Source organism: Odocoileus virginianus, chromosome 2 (assembly GCF_023699985.2).
Source record: "Odocoileus virginianus isolate 20LAN1187 ecotype Illinois chromosome 2, Ovbor_1.2, whole genome shotgun sequence".
NCBI lineage: Eukaryota > Metazoa > Chordata > Mammalia > Artiodactyla > Cervidae > Odocoileus > Odocoileus virginianus.
Genome location: NC_069675.1, coordinates 91,681,821 through 91,701,809, shown reverse-complemented (window position 1 = coordinate 91,701,809; position 19,989 = coordinate 91,681,821). Strand labels below are relative to the sequence as shown.

Here is a 19,989-nt window from a genome sequence, read left to right as displayed (position 1 = left end):
TAAAACCATCTTTTCAGTCTTACCATCACAAAATGTGATGTGTGCATGCTCAGTCTCGTCCAACTCTTTGCAGCCCACCAGGCTCCTCCGTCCATGGAATTTTCCAGGCAAGAACACTGGAGCGGGTTGCCATTTCCTGCTCTAGGGGCTCTTGCCGACCCAGGAATGAAACCCACATCTCTTGCATCTCCTGCATTGGCAAGAGGCTTCTTTACCACTAGCGCCCCCTGGGAAGCCCTAAGATGTCATTAGGACTTTTTTTTTTTTTTAAGATATATGTAGTTGAATTTCAGTAGCAGTAGCTTCTGCTTGGAATTCTGTTGTTTATTAATAAGTCACTAGAAGCATTATTCTCATTAGCGCACAATTTTTGCTACATAAATACTAACATATGATCATAGTAGTCTTTTGATCTGAAAGTCCTTTCTAAAACAAGCACTTTAAAAAGGAAAATTAATTCTCCTAAAACTTCAGTGTTTGCCCAAAGTTGTTTTATTATAATGTTACTTAAACACATACAGATGTAAAATGCTAGCTACAAATTCCATATCTTTTTGCAACTGAAACAAAATTATAAATTAAATGCAAATAAAACTATAGCATTAATAAAATACAAATTAACAACATTAATGCAACAGATGATGTTTTGTTGAAATTAAATCACTGATGTTGGGTTTAACGGGTATTAAATGTTTTACTTGTCAACCTGAATTTTTGATTTTCATAAGAAACATCAGATTATCATATTATTATTTGTCCTTTTAAGCAATGAATGTATTTTTAGATATTAGTCCATTATTTTAATGGGTCAGTTGAATTACAGTGCACACCTCCCCAATTTTAAATGCTTTTTAATGGAGAAATAAAGAACATTTCTGCTAAGATACCCAGCTTATGCCAATCCTGCTCAGGACTCCCCTCTTTTATTTTATTTATTTATTTATTTATTTTGGCCATGCCATGTATCTTGTGAGACCTCAGTTCCCCAACCAGGGATTGAACCTGGGCCATGGTAGTGAAAGCCTAGAATCCTAACCACCAAAGAACTGACTTTCCCTGTTTTAAAATTTGAAGTCCTAAGCCCAAGAGCTCCACACTCCATCCTGGATGAACCAGGGTGATGCATCATCTTACTTTCTGCTGTTGTTAATTAGTGTTTCTGTAGATGGGCTCTCTGCCTGCCTGATCCTGTGCACAGAGAGACTTGTACACACACAACATGAATTCTTCAGAGATCAGCAAGTCTGGTCCATAAAGAGCCGTGTACACTTCTCCCATCACTTTCTGTATTCTAACAGTTTCTGCATGCAGCTTGCACTGCCATTTAGCCTTTCTGCCTCTATTATTGATGTTAAATAACTAGCTGCTGGAACATACAGTCTCCCAAATCTTACCAGCTTACCCCACATGTTGGCAAACTACAGGATGAGATGGTAAATATTTTAGGCTTGCAGGCCATATAGTCTCTGTAACTCAGTTCTGCTGTAGTAGTGTGAAAGTAACCATAGACAAATACATAAATGAGTGGATGTGGGCTTGATTGGTTGACTCTGGCTTGGTATGTTTTGGCTTCCCGGGTGGTACTAATGGTAAAGAACCCACCTGCCAGTGGAGGTGATGTAAGAGACATGGGTTCGATCCCTGGCTCAGGAACATTCCCTTATTTCTGGTTCACCTCTGTCTAATGAAGGTTAAGGGTCTCTTCCAGGTGTTTCTCTTCCAAGCAATGACTCAAGGCTCCCCCAGCTGGATGGAGACTGGGAAGCCTGGAAAACTGGGAGTAGCCTGTATCTTTATCTCTCTGCTGTTTAAGTCACTATAAACATCCATCTGTATAACTTTTTGCTTTTCAATGAAAATCATACGTACATGATTTTCATTGAGCTAAAAGCACAATTTTTAAATTCTGAAACTCAAGAGAGCCTGTGAATGCATCTGTTGACCTTGGGGGCCCTTGAACCTCAGGTAGGAAATACTGCTGTCAGAAAACTAGCTCAGGCCTTGGTATGTAGGAAATAGTACATGGTTGCGATTTGTTGTTTTTATCAGAGGTTTGTCAGTCTGAATAATATACCCTAAGGTGGGTATGGGGTGTAACTTTTCTTTGGGTTATTTTTTATTACACAATTCATGTCCAGTACAGAAAAATTAGAAAATATGTTTCTTCTTAAAAAAGAAAATTTCAAATTTCTCCTTGTTCCATCATGCAAGGATAATGACTTATTATATTATATAATGATTTACATTTAAAAAGAGGAGCTAGTTAACTTAAATGAATCCCTAATTGGAAAAGTGTTCTGTGAAAAAGAGTGTGGAGGTGGGTGTTCTTACTGAATTGAGGCTACACTGGTCTTTTCCTCCTAGACCCTTGGGCCCCAGGAAGCCCCTGGAAATAGAGTTGTATTAGGGGAAGGAGAATGGATTACTCTTAACGAAGTGCAAATTAGGAGCCTGTTAGTGAACACTGCCTCCTTTACCAGATCAGCAAGAGGATTTCTACGGTATCCATTGTTCTTGATTGATTTTGGACAGAGTCAATATATATATAAACAGGAGTCGCTAACTTGCTGACAGCTCACTTCTCTGAGCCTCAGCAGTGAAGTTGACCGTCAGGAGTTCGGGAAGGGAGAAGTAGGGGACAGAGAGCTGGGTGAAGGGACGCCTAATACTAGTTAAGGGCTCGATCTCAGCTGATTTTCACCATCCGGAGAAGTGCTCCTTACCAGCACTGACCAGGCCAAGGTCTGCCATGCTGTTGGACAGGCCAGATGAGGGGTGGACAGGAGAGGAACTCGCGTTGTCCATCTCTTCCCATCCTCCAGAAGTCAAAGTGTCAGTTGCTCAGTTGTGTCCGACTTTTTGTGACCCCATGGACTGTAGCCCACCAGGCTACTCTGTTCATGGGATTCTCCAGGCAAGAACACTGGAGTTGGTTGCCATTCCCTTCTCCTGGGGATCTTCCTGACCCAGGGATCAAACCCGGATCTCCTGCATTTCAGGCAGATTCTTTACCACCTGAGCCACCAGGGAAGCACAGTTAGCCCCCAGCATAGGCTAATTCCATCAGAATTTGTGACACTGAATTGAGTTTAAAAAATGGCCATGGCAAAAGCAATATGTGTGGTGTCATTGCATTACCTTTGTTGACATTATTATTTCACACTGGCATCCTACTCTGAGGTGGGGAAGAAGAGCTTTAAGGAAAGAAAAAGCAATAAAGCAGAATCCTCCTAAATCAAAAGTCAGTTAATTAAATTGCCCTGCCTATATATGTGTTTTACTTGGGCTTCTCTGATAGCTCAGTTGGTAAAGAATCTGCCTATAATGCAGGAGACCTGGGTTTGATCCCTGAGCCGGGAAGATCCCTTGGAGAAGAGAATGGCAACCCACTCCAGTATTCTTGCCTGGAGAATTCCATGGACAGGGGAGCCAGGTGGGATACAGTCCATGGGGTTGCAAAGAGTAGGATATGACTGAGTGACTAACACTTTCACTTTCATATGTGTTTTACTTGCAGTGTTTAATATGTCAGGTGGATATGGAAAAAGGGCTGTTTTAACCAAAAGCTGCAGAGCATATAGAATTCAGTTAGGATTTTGCTGTTTGGGAAATGGACTACTGGCTCAGCGTTGGAGGGCCTTGTACCAGAAGCTGGGCTGCCTTGGGCGATGTGGCCTAGAGGGCTCCCAGAGATGGCTGTGGCTTCTCTTGTCTGCATCAGGAGAAAAATGTTAGCTGCTTTTTCAGGAGGTATGCCCTAGATTCATTGTTCTTTCTAAAGAACAGTGAGGGCTTTCAAAAGGGGTCTCTGTGGTTTTAGTATACTTTCTTTACAGTATACCCCAAGGGACCAGACCTTTATGAAAAGATATCATTAGTTTGAAAACTCACCTGCTCTTATGTGATATTGCCTTGATAGTCTGGAGAGGAGGTAATGGGGATGGGGGGGATGAGCATTTTTGTACACTCAGTTTGGTGCCCCTCATAGCTTGTTATCTCATTTATTCCTTATAAGCAGCTCACCTTTATAAGCTGAGGCTCAGAGACAAGTAGTTACCCAAGGTCAGACAGTTTGGTAAGGGGCAGGGCTAAAATAGGGCAGGGAATTTAAAAAAAAGATGCCTGTGTTCTTTGTAATCAGGCCTGACAATATGTCTGTAAATTATCCTAGTTATTTATTGTTTGCTTGAGTTGTAGAGGACCAACTGTGTGTTGTTTCTTTTCATTCTGTTGTATTAGCAAATATTTTCATTGTCCAGATTGTCCTCATGTATGGAAACGTAACATATGTAGCCTGTTTAATTTTGTATTTGTAAATCTGACTTGATTTCCTTTTTGGCAACAGCTCCTGTCTAGAGAAAAGAAAAGATTTTTCTTTGTGTCTGTTTAAAGTGACAGAAATATTGGAACAAGTAATAAAGATGGAAAGCATTAATTACATACTTCTAAGAATTTAAAGGTCAGACAAGCTAAATATGTATGTTTTGCTCCCTGGAATGTCTGTCTGTTGAAATGGTGCCAGGATAGCTTTGTTCCTACAATAAGAGCCCATATTTTAGATAACCATCAAGTTAATCTGGTATCCAAAAATTATACCAGATTGTTGCTTCAGTTGCTATGAATCTTAAAAGTTTGGGACTCATGTTTCTGACATTAATGTGATTTGTTTCATGATCCACCCGCTTTGGCCATGTTTAGCTACTATGTCTCATTTTGATTTCCTCTGTTCTCCCCTCAGCTTATGTTGGAGTCTGTCAGCTGCTGCTATGTACATGTCAGGCTAGTGACTTGTAATGTTTATTAATACAGTGTCAGTCTTGCTGTTGAAAAAACCATGATGCTTTCTCCGAAGGTTGCGGTAGAACGAAGCGTTTCATTTCCAGATCCTGTCTGCACTGCATGGTGGATACATTCTCAGATGTTATGCAGTTCACTGACCTGACAGTTGTGGACCCCCGCCTGGGACCCCATTTCAGCAGGACATATCTGAACAGAAACAGTTTGCAAAACTTTACACACTTAAACTCCTGCCAAGGCAAACTGTTAGCCACTTGAGTTTGTTATAAATACCCAGTGGCAGTGGTTGGAAATAGCCCACGGTGTGTTTTATATTCTGAACTGAATGTGAATGTCTTTGCGGTTATATAGAGTAGTAAATAATTGAGTTTGATTAGGGAGAGGGACCTCATTATCCCCCACCTGTGCCCAGCTGGAAGGGGAGGGTCGAAATGAAGCCATTAGCTGTCTCTCTTACTGGCATCTCAAAGAGCTCAAATACATCTGTGTCTTATTTTCTTTTCTGGCACAATCAGTCGAGCAAGCTAAGCAGGCATGACCGGATTTGGCAAGTCCCAAGGACTCTGGCAAAGACACACAAGGAGAAGGCGGAGGGGCAGTCATTTTGGCTTCTCACTGCCCATTAGTCTAGTGAGTTATGTTTTTGGAAAATGTCTGTTTTGAAAAAGAGTACTTTGTCCAATGTCAAACATCACATACGCACACCATACACTTTGATCTTTAAAAAAAAGATTTTTGTCAGTGCAAGGGGAACCAAAATGTGGCATTCACACTAGCGTAAACTCTCTTTATGGATAAAGTAATATACCCAGAGGACTTGCTTTAAAGCGGGCATGCTGCAGTTATTACAGGGCTTTCTCCTGCTCATATATTTTCATTTTCTACCTTGAAGCGCTCGAGAATGAACATGCATGGAATTGGGACCAAAGCAGGCTGGGAACCAAAGGGTTGCGTCTTCATCAGGATTATGAACTGGTCAGGCCTAGAGGAGGGGGCACTGCTCCTGTCAGCCTTATCCCACTTCCACAAACTGAGGCTGTGGCTCAGGAAACCAGGACCTTCTCCCGGGGCTTTCAGAAAAGGGTCTTGTAGGTCACATGCTGAGTCTGAGAGTTGGGACATTTACAGTCAAACTGAATTTGTTACAGTGGAAGTTGACCTTCACCATAGACTGGTCAGTGGTTCCAATCTGGAAGATATGTTCCCTGTAAGTCTCTTTTTGTCCTGAGTTCCTCAAACTCCCTTGGCTATAGGGAGGTTTAAAACACAGGCTTCGGGGTCTGGCAAACCTGGGTTCAAGTTCTGGTTCCTCCACTTGTTAGCTGCACAACTCCAGGCACATGTCTCAGTCTTGCCGGACCTCAGTTTCCTCCATTATTAAATGGGACTGATGATAGCACCCACCTCTCCTGGGAGGATTAAGTGAACAAAATCTATACTCAATAAACGTCAACTGTTGTCACTTTTCATCATTATATATATCACTTCCTTGTATGAAGAAAAGCCGATAGTGGTATTTTGTGTCCTAAGTCACTTCAGTCACGTCCAACTCTTTGCAACCCCATGGACTGTAGCCTTCTAGGCTCCTCTGTCCATGGGATTTTCTAGGCAAGAGTACTGGAGCCGGTTGCCATTTCCTTCTCCAGGGGATCTTCCTGTCCCAGGGATCGAACCCAGGTCTCTTACATCTCCTGAGTTGGCAGGCGGGTTCTTTACCACTAGCTATTGGGAAGCCCAATAGTTGTACTGTCTATTGCTTATTAAGTATTTTTTATGACAAGTATTATGTTAACTATTTTAGAAGTATTTACAAGTAAGCTGTTACAAAAAAAGCTGAATGAATGTTTGGCCAGCCCAGTATTTAGCCCTGAAAACAATGTTATAGTCTGAGAATTATCCTCTTTTTGTAGATGAGAAAACTAGAAGTTAGGGAGATTATATCATTTACCCAGGGAAGGCAGAGCTCAGGCTCCAAAGCAGGCTCTATCCTAGAACTGCCTTCTGGTATCGCCACCATTGTTTCAGTGTGATGTAGAGATGAACAACAGCTATGTTTTGTGACATCTCCACTAAGAAGCTTCTCTGACGCACCCCCACCCCTGTGTGCTGGGTTAAATGCCTCTGTGTTCTGGCAGCATTCTGAGCTTGCCTTCATCTCTGTGCTGATCATGCAGAACTGTAATTCTTTCTTTACTTCTTTGTCTTTCTCTCCTGCTGGACTGTGTTATTAATACTTGGGTTAGGGACCATATTGTTGATCTCTGAATCCAAAATAGTGTGTTGAATAGTTGACTGACCTCAGGTATGTTCCCTAATGTCTCCAGCCTCAGTTTTGGCAAAATGGATATAACAATAGTGTTTATTTTAGGGTAGAATAAGTTAATACAGATCTGAAAGGCCTACCACAGCACCTGACATGGACTACTTGCTCAGTAAGTAGTAGAGGCTACTATTATTGTTGTATTTGTTGACTGATAACCTCTTATCTGGGTCTGCAGATCCAGATGCTCTTAATAAATCTCACTGGATTTCTCCACCTTGTCACCATGATTTTTGACTTCCACCAACCCCATCCAAAGTGGAGTTAAGCTGAGGTAGAACACTCCTACTTCTCCAGTTTACTCTCTCAAAAAGGAATACCTTGAAACCGGAGCCCGGGGTGCCCTTCTTTGAGCTTCAGGGGATTTCGATGCCTGGGCCGGAAGTGCTGTACTGATGAGATCCCAGTGCTGCCACCATGCCCAGCAGATTGTGCGTTGTAATGAACCTGTGTTATCTGTTATGAGGGTTGAGATCCATCTCCCCAAATAAGCATTGTCTGCTGGGAGTTTAGGGGAGACGGGCTGATTGGGGCCTCTTCTCTTGGGGTGAAGACTTGGGACGAGGGGAACACGTGAGAAAGAACACTGTAAACTGCTGTTTGCCAGCCTTAGTTCCAGGTGCTCTGCATTTGTTGTCTGCTTTATCCTTCTGACAGTTCTGTAGGCATATGGCCTCATTTCCTGGTCACAGCTGAGGTTCCCACGTGTTAAGATGAAATTTCAGTTAGCGATGGAGCCAGGATTTGAACCAAAGGGTACTGAACTCCCAGCCCATGTGTTTTCCTCTCCAATATGTTGCCTTCCAACTTGGGTTCTGATTGCAGCTCTGCCCCTATAAGCAGAATCTGAGCTTCTCGGATAAAGACCTGTGCCCCTGTCTCTTCTCTATCCCCCACCACCTCTCGGTCAATGTCCAGTGCAGAAATGCTTGTGTCAGGTTAATGCAGGTATAAAAACTTCCCTCTGGTAACCAAGTGGTTTTGCACTGGGACAGAGCTGAATTCCTCAAGTGAGTAATCTTTTTTTTTTAAATGCCCATATGTTTTTTCAGCGGTTACGAGACTTGACAGGGCCTAAGTTGGAACTGACTGGAGCATTCCTGGCAGCAGTCAGCTCCCTGAGGTGGCGCCTCGTGCTGAACCCAGCACCAGCAGCCCAGGGGGCCATGGAAGGGCAGCTGCTTCTCTCCAGTGCCCGCCCCAGAATGCCCGGCACGGGCAGAAGAGAAGCCATCTGTCCACGAGGGAGGGGCAGCTTCTGAGCTGAGAGTGGGTTTGTAACCCATCCATATGCCCGTCCACCCGCTTGTCTGTCCATGGCTGAGTCATCCCCAGCATGGGTCACAACCCTGGGACTAGAACGCAGTGCCGCGAGGAAGGGAGACAGGGCTGGCACCTTCCTGCCTGCTGCACACGTTTCCCCCTGAGATCATCCTCTCCTCCGTCTCAGACCCAGTGCCCAACATTAAATAAAGGCAGCTTTAAAGGATGTATTTCAATAGACATTTTAGAAAGCCCATAAAAAACCCTGGATATGAAGAAATGAGGCATAAAACCCAGACTGTTTGGAAGTCAAGCTGAAAATTGTGGTAGCAAGCCTCCATATCCATTTATTAAATGGGAGCATCACATAACAGTTGCACCTCTGTGGATTCTGAGAAGCATCTCGATCCGGTCCCCTTGGCGTCTTAGAAACATTTTAAGTCTCGTAGACTTGGGACAGGATCCAAGGTTGGCATTCCGTCTGGCAGGAGAGGAGCGAGTGGAGTGCGAGGCTGACCCAAGGAAAGTTTCATTAGGTCTGGCTGAGCGTGCAGGACGCGGGGGCCACAACCTCTTTCTCCTTTAAAAGGTGCTTGTTCTCACTGCCACGGAGCCCCCAAGCGAGAGCCCGCACACTTGAGAAGGCACATTCCGCGCACCGAGCATGCCCCTTCCCTTCCCTGTTGTTTTCATTTTCCTCTCATGAACCCTGCTACCCTGGCTTCAGCACGGAGGCTGTAAAGGAAGATGGAGAGCCGAGTTACCTCAGAATGATCACTATCGTTAACATTCACGGGTGGTTCACTTATCATTCCTGACTGCACAGACATGGCAGCCGCTCGGAAGCGTCCGCAGGTGTAGCATGGTGATACATATTACATTGTGCCACAATGGATTTATGTATTCTGTAACAAAAGAAAAGTGTAATGAAAAAATACAGAAGGTAATCCTTTATTCCTCCACCACACAATTTATCAGTAATGCCGGTGGATGATAAGCGTCAGGGATTTCCTCTGCATGCTTTAACCTTGTCACCCAGGTACGTTTTGGTAAAATGACAGAAAAGTACAGACGAGGGATTTTCCTCCGTTCAAAAATCTTTTTAAAAGGACACTTTTAATTTATGGAAGTTAGTCCCAACACAAGGCCTCCTTTCGAGCTTTTAGTCCGCCTTTGCTGAAAAGATAAACGTACGGTTGTGAAATAATGCTATCAGCCAGCAGCAGATTAGGCGAGAACCGTGAGCAATTTACAAGCCAACTGAAATCTACAAGAGTTGAGGTGAAACCTGGAGCAGCTGGAAGTTCGCAAGATGCAGCCCAAGACTAGTTTGCAAGTACCCGAGAACTGGTGTTCCCTTTTAGGTCCTTCTCATCCATCGCCCGACATATTGTCACAGATGGAGCACATACTGACTTCTGAGGAGAAAGCAAGGGAAGGCAGGTCTGAACGCGGACGATTGGCGTTTGTTCCAAACACACACTGGCCTGGCGCCAGAGCAAATACCCGCAAGTTTATAAATGCACCAGGCACTTTACATTTCAGAACTGTTGCCAAAGTATCACTTACTACATCGCTCCCTAAATATAGTTTTCCAAAAAAAAGAAAAGAGCTATTTCTTATTTTGCTTTGATCAGTAAAATAAACTTTTAAAAATTGTTCTGGGATGGGGTCCAGCTTCTGAGGTAAAGAACGGCCGGGGCTCAGGCATGATTCAGTAACAGAGTGTTCAGTAAAATTAGCTTGACAGTTCTCAGGCCTGCTGTTCGATAGCAAGAACTTGACCAAGTTAAAATGGATGATCGTGCTGGCTAGACCAGCATCGGCTTTTGCTTTTTAACAAATGGAATGTCAAGGATTAAACAGCAAGCCTTATGGAGAGGGAAGGGGGTGGAGATGTCTTTGTATTAGGGAAGCAAATTGGGTCCTTGGTTTTGAGATCAGCTCCCATCCCCCGTGGAAAGCCAGCCACCTGGTTGGTTCCAAGCTGGGTTGAAGGCCCCTTCCCAGCCTGTCCTACCATTGGGAAGCTTTTCTGTGGCTTAGCTTGGGACTTGGCTTTTCTTTCCGATTTCTTGTCAGTATGAAGTTCTGCCATGTTTTTTGGCTGTGTTCCGTTTTGAGATTCTTGGTGGGGAAGTGGGAATGCAACCAAACTCCTTGTGGCAATTCCCATGTTCCATAGTTGGAAACTTGGGTCCCATTTGTTACATGAGCTGCTTGGAATTGGCCTGTTTTGTTTCGGTGCCCAAGCATAGTGAGTAGTGTTTGTGATACTTGCTCTTGCAATTAGCGGTCTTAGTGAAGTTATATCTCACCCAGGGATGGGCTTCTTTTTCAAGGGTACTTGCCCCTTACTGGTTTTTTTCCTGTCTAGATGACCCTTGCACCCCAAGTGTGATTGGCTAGAAGCTTACAAGTAGTGTTATTATTTTGTCTTGTAATTATTTACTCCAGCGAATATTTTGCTTGACCTTCTAGGACTAAGTAGATTAAAACATGACTACTGAAGTATACACAGACTGTGGTTTTTTGTTTTTTTTTAATTATGCTTCTTTATTTATTTGTTTGCCAGCTAGGAGGAGTCTTTGTTTTCCTTATTCTGAATTGCTTTGGGCTATCATATCCACCCCTGTGCCCCCCACATTGGGTTTCCCAAGTAAAAGTGTTAGTCACTCAGTTATTACTCTTTGCGACCTATGGACAGTAGACCTCCTGGGTCCTCTATCTATGGGATTCTCTAGGCAAGAATACTGGAGTGGATAGCCAGTCCCTTATCCAGGGGATCTTCCTGACCCAGGGATCGAACCTGGGTCTCCTACATCACAGGCAGATGCTTTACTGGCTGAGCCACCAGGGGAAGCCCAGGCTTCCCAGGTGGCCCAGTGGTAAAGAATCCATCTGCGAATGCAGGAGATACAGGAGACGTGGGTTCAATCCCAGGGTCAGGAAGATCTTCTGGAGAAGGGACTGGCTCTCCACTCCAGTATTCTCGCCTGGGAAGTCTCATGGACAGAGGAGCCTGGCAGGTGACTGTCCACAGGGGTGCAAAGAGTTGGACACAGTGAGTGACTGAGGACACATGCATGCACCCCACATCCCCCTCCAGGGCTCCACGAGCTTTAGAATGATGGTAGTATCTGCCTGCAGTGACACCTGCTGACACAGCCAAGTGTATCATTTGTTAGTCCTTGCTACAGGATTTTGCTCGTAGCCCACACAGACCAATTGGATTCATTTTAAGATAAACAGAAAAATCTTCCCTAATTCTGCCCTTTCTTTCACTTGAAACTGTTCATATTAGAATGCTTCTCTCTCTCTCTCTCTCTCATTAGAAGTAGGTTTATAACCCATTTTTTAATAATTGACACTTCAGTGTACACTTATTAATACTTAAACTCAGTGAAGACTGCATTCACATCCCTTCAGCTGAATATTGGTGATGATTTAATATTTGTCTTTTCCTGCAGAAATGCTGCTCATGGATTCTCCCTTATTCAGGTGGACAACACAAAGGTCACCATGAAAGAAATCTTGCTAAAGGCAGTGAAGCGAAGAAAAGGATCCCAGAAAATTTCAGGTGGGACAGTTAAATCACACCCTGGCAGTAGAAGCTTAACACTTAGTTAAAAATGCTGGGTGTGGGTGTGCATGTAGGTGGGTGTTTGATGGCTGGCTGAATTGGTTCAGATATCATTGCTAGGTTCAGTTAGCAAATGTACTGCAGAAAGTGATTTTTAAGCTGCCCTTGGGCCCAAGGAAGGAATTGGGTCAGTGTCATATGTGAGAATATTGTATTCATGTCACTTATAGAAGCTTCTTCATTAATTTGTGGTAGATTAAGACAAAGCTACTTGAGCTAACTGTCGGTTGGTGTAAAGCTGTGTAGAAAAACTGCTTTTAATTTCATGTTTTCACATAATTTTCCATGGAGGAAACTTCTGGTTGCTAGTGTTTAGGGTATGGAATAAAACATGTTTTCATTTTTACCAAATGAGAGCAACTGTAAAAAAAAGAAGAAAAAAAAAACTTTTAAGAAATCACTCACACACAAGTAGCTGTTAATCACTAATTCCTCATTACCCAACTTTATACAGAAAATAAGCTTGTGGTATTAGCTGTAATATTCAAAGGGTACAAGAAAAGAAAATATTCCCAGTATTGAGAAATATTTTGAGAAATAGCTCAAAGATCTATCATACCATAGCCAACTTTAGTATAAATCTGCCTATCTGTGACATGTCAAATATCTGAGCTTTGTAAACAAATGAGACTTCTTAAACACCTTTGGCGTATGTTTCAGAAAGGGCAAAAAAGCGTGGCTCAGGTTGAAGAAAATAGTTTTGTGTTCCTTTTAAGGGGAAGAATATAATCTGTTCCAGATTTAATTAGCTATCTTCAGATGAAAGCTGAAGTTTTAATAAAAGTTAGAAGAGATAACACAGTGAAGGACACGGATGAGCTGTCTCAAGGCCATATTCCAGGGGAACGATAAGAGCTGTAAAAAATGGCAGAGGAGAGCAATTGAATGGAGCAATGAAAATCTGATTCTCATAAAAAAGAGAGAGAGAGAGAGATGCTGGTAGGGGCGGTTGTAGATGAGACCTGCTAGCGTCTGCAAGCAATTTGGATGCTTGCCAGGAGTCATTGTTCACCCTCGGCTGTGGCGGCTCCGTCCAGATGTGCCAACTGCACGTTTCGGCTTTTGCCAGCTGACTGCGCCGTTTGATAACCAGCTCTCTGGATGCCCATCACTGGCCGCAGAGATAGAATTAAATGATGATGATCTTCCCACAAGTTGGGAGAGGAAACAATGCATATAAATCTTGATTTCATCTCAGCATGAGAAGTCTTTATCCATCATCACTCATAATGAACAAGTCGTTAGCTGGGATGAATGGTGTTCTGGTTTTTCCAAACACCTCTTTTGTTCATTTTTTGGGTGACTTTTATCCATTGCATGGGGGTCAAACCTCTTTGCATTTAAGAGATGATTGAAGAGGCATAGCCTCTCCTTCCCAGGGGAAAGTAGATATTTGGGGGGTTCTAGGTGCCAATCTAATAGCATTTAAACAGCTTCAGTTATTTACAAATGTTAAATGAGCATTCATCTACCTTTAGGATCCTGGTCCTTTCCTCTTGTTGTTGTTCCTAAATTTTTTGTATACTAGTTTATGACATACTTATTATATTCTAAGATAGCTTTATTTTGAATCACCCAAGAGGAGATAGAACTAACTTTTTTTACCTTCTGAATAGAAATTCTGCTGTTGCAGATTTTTTAGATCATGAAAGCTCATGAACTCACTGCCATAAGCTGAACCAGTGTCTTTCCCTCTGTCTCCAGCTGTCCCTGTCCAATTCCAGACCTATTTATCTGTGTCCATCTCCAGCAACCACGGTTATCATACACACATTTATTTATGTTCACCTTTGTGCACACATCCCTGCTGTTTCCATCAGAATCTTTGCCATATCACTGGTGAAGAGTTTGGACTTGTCTGAAGAACAGTGATCTGCATTATTTATTCCTTTTCATACTAGAGAAGTCAATTGAGATTGATGCATTTACATAAATTACTGTCCATTTTCTTGATCCAAAAGGCTTTTAAAAATAAGAAGCTCTCTCTGTTGCTTTGTTAAGTCTGGTCTCAGGAAATAGAAGGATCTCCAGTTTCAAAACTGGATGTTTATTTAAGGTTAGCTCGATAAAGGCAGGGTATGTTCTGTGTCTTTGAACTTTGTATTGTGTAGTGGACTTGTTTTGGAGGGCAATTAATGAAGAGGAAAATCCTTCTATCATAGAGAAAAGCACAAGTACATTTACTTAAAAAAAATAAAAGTCTGTTAGTGCTCACAGTTGGCTATGAAATACTTGTTACTTACCCATCCTGACACCTAAACTTAGTCATGAACTTGGTGGCAGGAAATGCCAGGTTAGAGACCCTCATTCTGCCCTTCCTAAGTCTCTCCCACAGGGACCCGCTCAGTCTTTGCAAGAAGGTGCCTACCCTACCTGGTGTCTGTCTCAGCCCTCTCTTCAAACAGCTTTCACCCTATTGAGCACAGAACAACATTTGTCTGTGCTACTTTTATTTAACTTAAGTGAGAAGGGAGAAATACCACTTAAGATTCGACAACATGTTCCATGTGGGGTCAAGAGTTGTCACACTATTTGTGCATTAGTGGTTAGTTGTACTAGACTAGGATTTCAGAAATCCTTTGCTGGGCTGACAGTGAACTTGAGCTGCTTCCTCACAGACCTTTAACATCTCTCATCTGTTTTTTCCCAACTGACCATACAACTCTCTGTTTAATGATAATAAATTGAGAACTTAAACTATTTCTTTATTAAATCAGGCTGTGGGCTTAATGACCATCCTAGTGTTTAAATACTCTGTTGCCCTTCCCCTCTGGCATTCCCTCACCAGTTTTCATTTATGGAAAATCAGAAGATGGTAGATATTTGAGCAAAAGAATTCTTCTTTGTTTAGGTGAATAGCTTTGTCAATGGAAACCTCTAGGGTTTTATTATAAAATATTTTTGCTTTTTATGGATAGAATATCATTACAGACACTTGTAACTGATCTAAAATTTTGACTTGCATTATTTGTAATTATTTCATCAAGTCATAACTATTTATGAACACTGCAGGGTTTTGCTATTAATATTCATGTACTGAACTTATAGTAATCTTTTCACAGTGTGTTCCAGTCAGTTCTCTGCTAAGGCCCATTTTTTAAGACCATTTTTAAATGTCTCTTTTAGATTCTCTCTCTGGCTTTTCATTTTATTACTGACCTACTTGACATTTGGAATCTACCTGCATTGGCAGAAAAATCCCCGCTGTTTAAGAAAATTATAAATGAATAATGTGGTTTTAGAAGAATTAGCAGAAACTTCTTTACTAACTTTAAGTTGGGTATGTTTTTGACATAATGAAGAATAGCCTGTCAGATACCTTTATTTAATACTGACCTGTTATTTAGTGAGTAAAGACTTTATTTAGTTCATCAAGTTCTCCTTTCATCAGGTTCATCCTCAAAATCAGTAATGAGCTTCTTAGTATTTTGTTGTTGTTTAGAATATTATTACCAGCCTCCTAAAGTATAATGTTGGGTATGACAGAGGCAGTTGAGAAATGGAGGTAGATACAAATTCAGTTTTAACATTGATGCAGAAATATAAGTCTCTCTGAATCTACACAGAGAGAAGGCTTTGAAGTAGGTTTTTCTAAGCAGATTAGTTTTCTGGCTCTATTTGGAGGTATTCTTCTTTATCATTTGCTGAAAGATTGAACCAGAAGCATATTTACTTTTTTCCTTCCTCCTGTCCACTCTTGCCTTTTAATGTGAAAGACAATTTTTTATTAGCCTGAAGATCCTTTTTGAAAAGTTCTTATAATATTGTTAATAAGACTTACAGCACTCATTGCTACTTTTCTCGTACAAAATTTCACCTAGAATTTGAGAGAGAAATGTTAGCTTTGTCAAGTGAACTCCCTCTTAACTTCTCTTTCGGAGGCACAGACCACACTGTTGATTGCTAACTTACTGTGTTTTCACTTGACCCCTAGAATGTCACCAAGGGGATCGTCTAGCCTAGGACTTCCTTAAAGCACCGCGAGCAGCAGAGAGGCGGGCGAACATCTCGCACAGGGTGTGTGGGCTTCTGGTCTGAGGGCAGCCAGTCATGACATCATTGGATTCTCAAGTTTTATCTTAAAAATTCACATTAAGATGTAAATAGCCATACTGTATTTGTAGCTGCGTGTGCATTCACTCCTCCTGTCCTCTCCTGGGTCAGACCTGTGCTGGGGGCAGGGAGACAGTGGTGAACCAGACCTGTCGGGCCCTTGCTGAAGGGGAGCTAAAGGGAGAGGAAGCGGAAGGGGCTGAGAGCTAGAGGCTGAGATGCAGAGGTACTCACTGCTTTTCCTGGGATGGTCAGGAAGTTCCTCTCAGAGAAACTGACATTCGAATTGTGACCTTCACATTGAAGCGGTGAAGAGTTGGGGAAGGGCAGTATCTTTCAAAGCCTTGGCTGTTGAAGGCATACTGCTTTAATATAAAAAGAACATTTCCGTTTACTTTGCAGTTAGTTAACTTTCTGCTCCTCTCAAAAAAATTGTAGTGAAAATGATCATTGAATTCTTCCCTGTGCTTGCTTCATACATCATCTTAAACATAAGAAAGTCTTTCCTTTTTTTACCTCCAGAATATATCCTAAATTCAATCTTTTCCATCTTCTTTGGATGAGTCCAGATCACTGAGACCTCACCTGGACAGTTGAACCAGCCCCTTGGCTGCTTTTTCCTGCCTCTACTCTTGGCCCCTCCAGTCTCTTGCCTACAAAGCAGCAAACAGAGAGGTTTTTTAAAAATATAAATCAGATAGTATCTGCTCCAAACCCTTCAATGACTTCCAGTTGCATTCCAAATAAAATCCAAACTTTTAACCACTGTGAAATACAGTGAGGCCCAAAGAGGGAATGGGATGTACAGAGGAAAGAACTGGAAAGCAGTACAGAGTTGATGGTTGCAGTATGACAAAGAAGCACAGATCAGGCCCGGAGCCTGGGAAGCCGAGGTAGGGACTCACAGCCTGTAACCTCATATAGACCTGCTGGAATAGACTGGCAGCACTTGAGTCAGCCTCTGACTCTTCCTGCAACCTCACATGAGACGCCTTACTTTCAGGCCTGATAGGCCTAGACAGTTATATACAATGCTACTATTAAGAATGTTTTAAGGGGATTTGTGTATCAGGGAGAAACTGGTCCTTCCCCAAGATCTACTCTAGCAGGGTTAGAGGTGATTTATTGAGTGCCTTTGTGTACTTACAGACAGCATCTCATTTAATCTGCACAACACCCCTAGACGGGAGATCTTATTGTGCCTGTTTTATAGATGAGACTTTAAAAATGATAAAAAGTAGGGGGAAATGTGCATCTTAGAAATAAGGAGCTATGATGACTATATGTGTAATCATACACTTTCCTCTCTCAGCCCCCCTTTCCTCAGTTCTCAGAGAAGTTAAAGTTACCCAAATTTCCCCAGTAAGCAAATGACAGAATCTTAAATTAGAGCCCAGACTTTTTTGACCTCAAAGCCCGTACTCTTTTTATTGCACCATGTTGCTTATTAGAACCCTAATGGGAGAACAAATTTAAAATTCTGTAAACAGAAATGTTCATTGATTCTAAGATCTAAATGCACCAGGGAAGTGCAGCATTTAAAGGAACCCTGTGGTGAATCTGGATATAAAGCCAGGAATTCTTTTTGTAATTGCACAGTTTATCTGTATTGGTGTCAGTTTTAATGTTTTATGTCTAGCTTTCTTAAAGCAACATACACCTGTCCTGAGCTGCCCTTTGGAAAAGGGAAGCCCATATATTTTAGATGGAGTAGGGTTTTTAACACTCTCCTAGGCTAAAGAATCTTCTGGCTGTAAAACTGAACAGAGTCCTGCTTCTCGTGTAACTGTAAAGACAGAAAAACCCAGCCACCTTCCTTTCGTGGAAGTAGTTTGCCAACCAGAAACACAGACATGTACTTTCCTTATGCTGTAGCAAATAATCCTCTTTTTAAAAAGGAGAAAGAAAAGGTAAATAGGACTGTTTAAATGTTCTTTGTCAAAGGGGCAGTAATTTCTGCAGAAAACTTCTCCTCATGAAAGAGCAAGGAATCATGCAGATGTCACTCACCTGTGGGAGTTGGATAAGCAATAAAGACCTGATGCTTGGTATCCAATGACGCAGTAGGAAAATGATACAGTAAATGCGGACTGCCAAGATGCTTACAAGTCAGAAGTGGCCCCTGCAAGGAGCTTGGAGTCGAATATTCCCCCTGCCTCCTTTCTCTGCCTCTTTATCTTGTGGTTTCATCTCACCTGAGCCTCCCTCTGTCTGGAGTGCTCTGCGGCTCGTGTTGGATCTTCTTGAGTATCGAGCAGAGCACGTTAAAGATGGCATTGCAGTTGACTATTTTATCCAGAAAGCCTGGAAATTTAGAGAATTTATGTCAAGCAAAAATCTTTTGGAACCACTTTAGAGACCCAATTATTTTAGAAGGGTGTTAAGAGCTCTCGCAGCTGCCACATCAGAAAAACTCGAAATGGATCATTCACCAAAACTATGTTTGACCAGCATTTACTCTTCCTACTAGTTGCTAATCTTTCAGAAGTTCCTTTTCCATCACAAAATCTATTCATTCACTCCATCTGGGGCAGTCATGGGCATGGATTAGATTAAAGGGGAAAAAAAAGAAGGAAGAGAAAAGACAAAGACTCCCAAGAAGCTCCGTGGGGTGGAGAGGGCACATGCGTTCTGGAGTCAGGAACCTTTCCCAGGACCCACTAGGGACTAATTCTGAAACCCTGCTCATTTAATAATAGCACTTCAGGAAAGAAGAAAGAGAGAAATACTACTGTATTAAATGAACATATGGATTGTAAGCTGTATCCTGATTTTTAAAACGTGTTTTAGAGTAAGAAAACCGAATGTGTCATCATGTACTTACCTTTCTGAGCTTTCCATTCCTGAGCTGTAACATCCTGAGAGGATGAATCAGGGGCACCGTACCGAAGGCCTTGTGTGCCCGAAAGCTCCGAATGGCTCTGAGATACCCTGCCTAGTGCAGTAGTCATCATCCAATGCTGCCTGCTCAATTCTAGCCACTGTGTGAGAAGTCAGGTGGAAAACCTGATGAGGAAACTGTTATGCCCGATGTCCGAATCCCCGAGCGGGAAGAGAGAAAGCTACCAAGAGACAATGCAAAACGCAAGAAGGAAGTTTATTGCTAGCTCGAGCTAGGGCCCCCGCTGTGTCCAACGCAGTGGCGCACAGGCTGAGAGCCCCGAGCCCGGTTTTCTACCCATATTTATAGAACATCCAATTTCAAACATAAGCAGGGGTCATTTAGCGAAGCGGATTGGTTACATGTTCGCGGGGGTCTTTTCATTGGTCAGACATTCGCGCGCGCGGGATCTTTCCGTAAACAAGTTCTGATTGGCTGTATCTGGGTGGCCTGATAGTCTCTGACTGGTTGTGTCTTGGTGACCTGATAGTCGCCTTAGTTGCCAGGGTGAGGGCCTGGTCTTCCTGCTTTTGCCTCTTATCATGGCGTTATTTGCTCTTCCTACAGAAACAGACTCAAAAAGAGAGACACTAAAATATGGTACATGAGCTACTAAAGCAGCACAGATAAGAGAGTGCTAAAGACTACTAGCTGAGGCAGGGGTCTGAGAAAAGACACTCTGGAGTAAGTAATTTGACAGCTTTTTTTTGAAGATTAGCTAGGACTTTGCCAGATGGGTAAGTGAGAAAAACATGCTAGGCAGGGGTATTCTGAGGTGTAGTCACAATATTCCAAATTCCTCGAGCAGGGATGGGGCAGAGGATAAGCCACTAGGCAGGGCTAGAGCCGATCAGGCTAGGCTTCTACTTCTGCTCACAACTAGAAGTCCATTGATTTACTGGGGGGCAGTTATGCCGAAGGCACTGTGTAGGCACCAGGGATTTCACAGAAGCCAAGAACTGGTCCTTACCCTCAAGTCGCTTACTGTTTAGCTGGGGAGAGAACCAGGCATCCCCAATGCCATGCAAGCGC

The 19,989-nt window shown here is 42.6% G+C and overlaps 1 protein-coding gene across 8 annotated transcripts in view; it reads left to right on the top strand.

The window, feature by feature from the left end:
* The window catches only part of MAPKAP1 (MAPK associated protein 1), a 228,139-nt gene that overhangs the window by 124,748 nt on the left and 83,402 nt on the right, over positions 1-19,989 (top strand). For all 8 annotated transcript variants that reach the window (XM_020874418.2, XM_070452979.1, XM_020874411.2 and 5 more), the window contains one exon: positions 11,851-11,960. In XM_020874418.2, the coding sequence (XP_020730077.1) occupies positions 11,851-11,960 (110 nt within the window). The remainder of the gene's footprint in view (positions 1-11,850; positions 11,961-19,989) is intronic.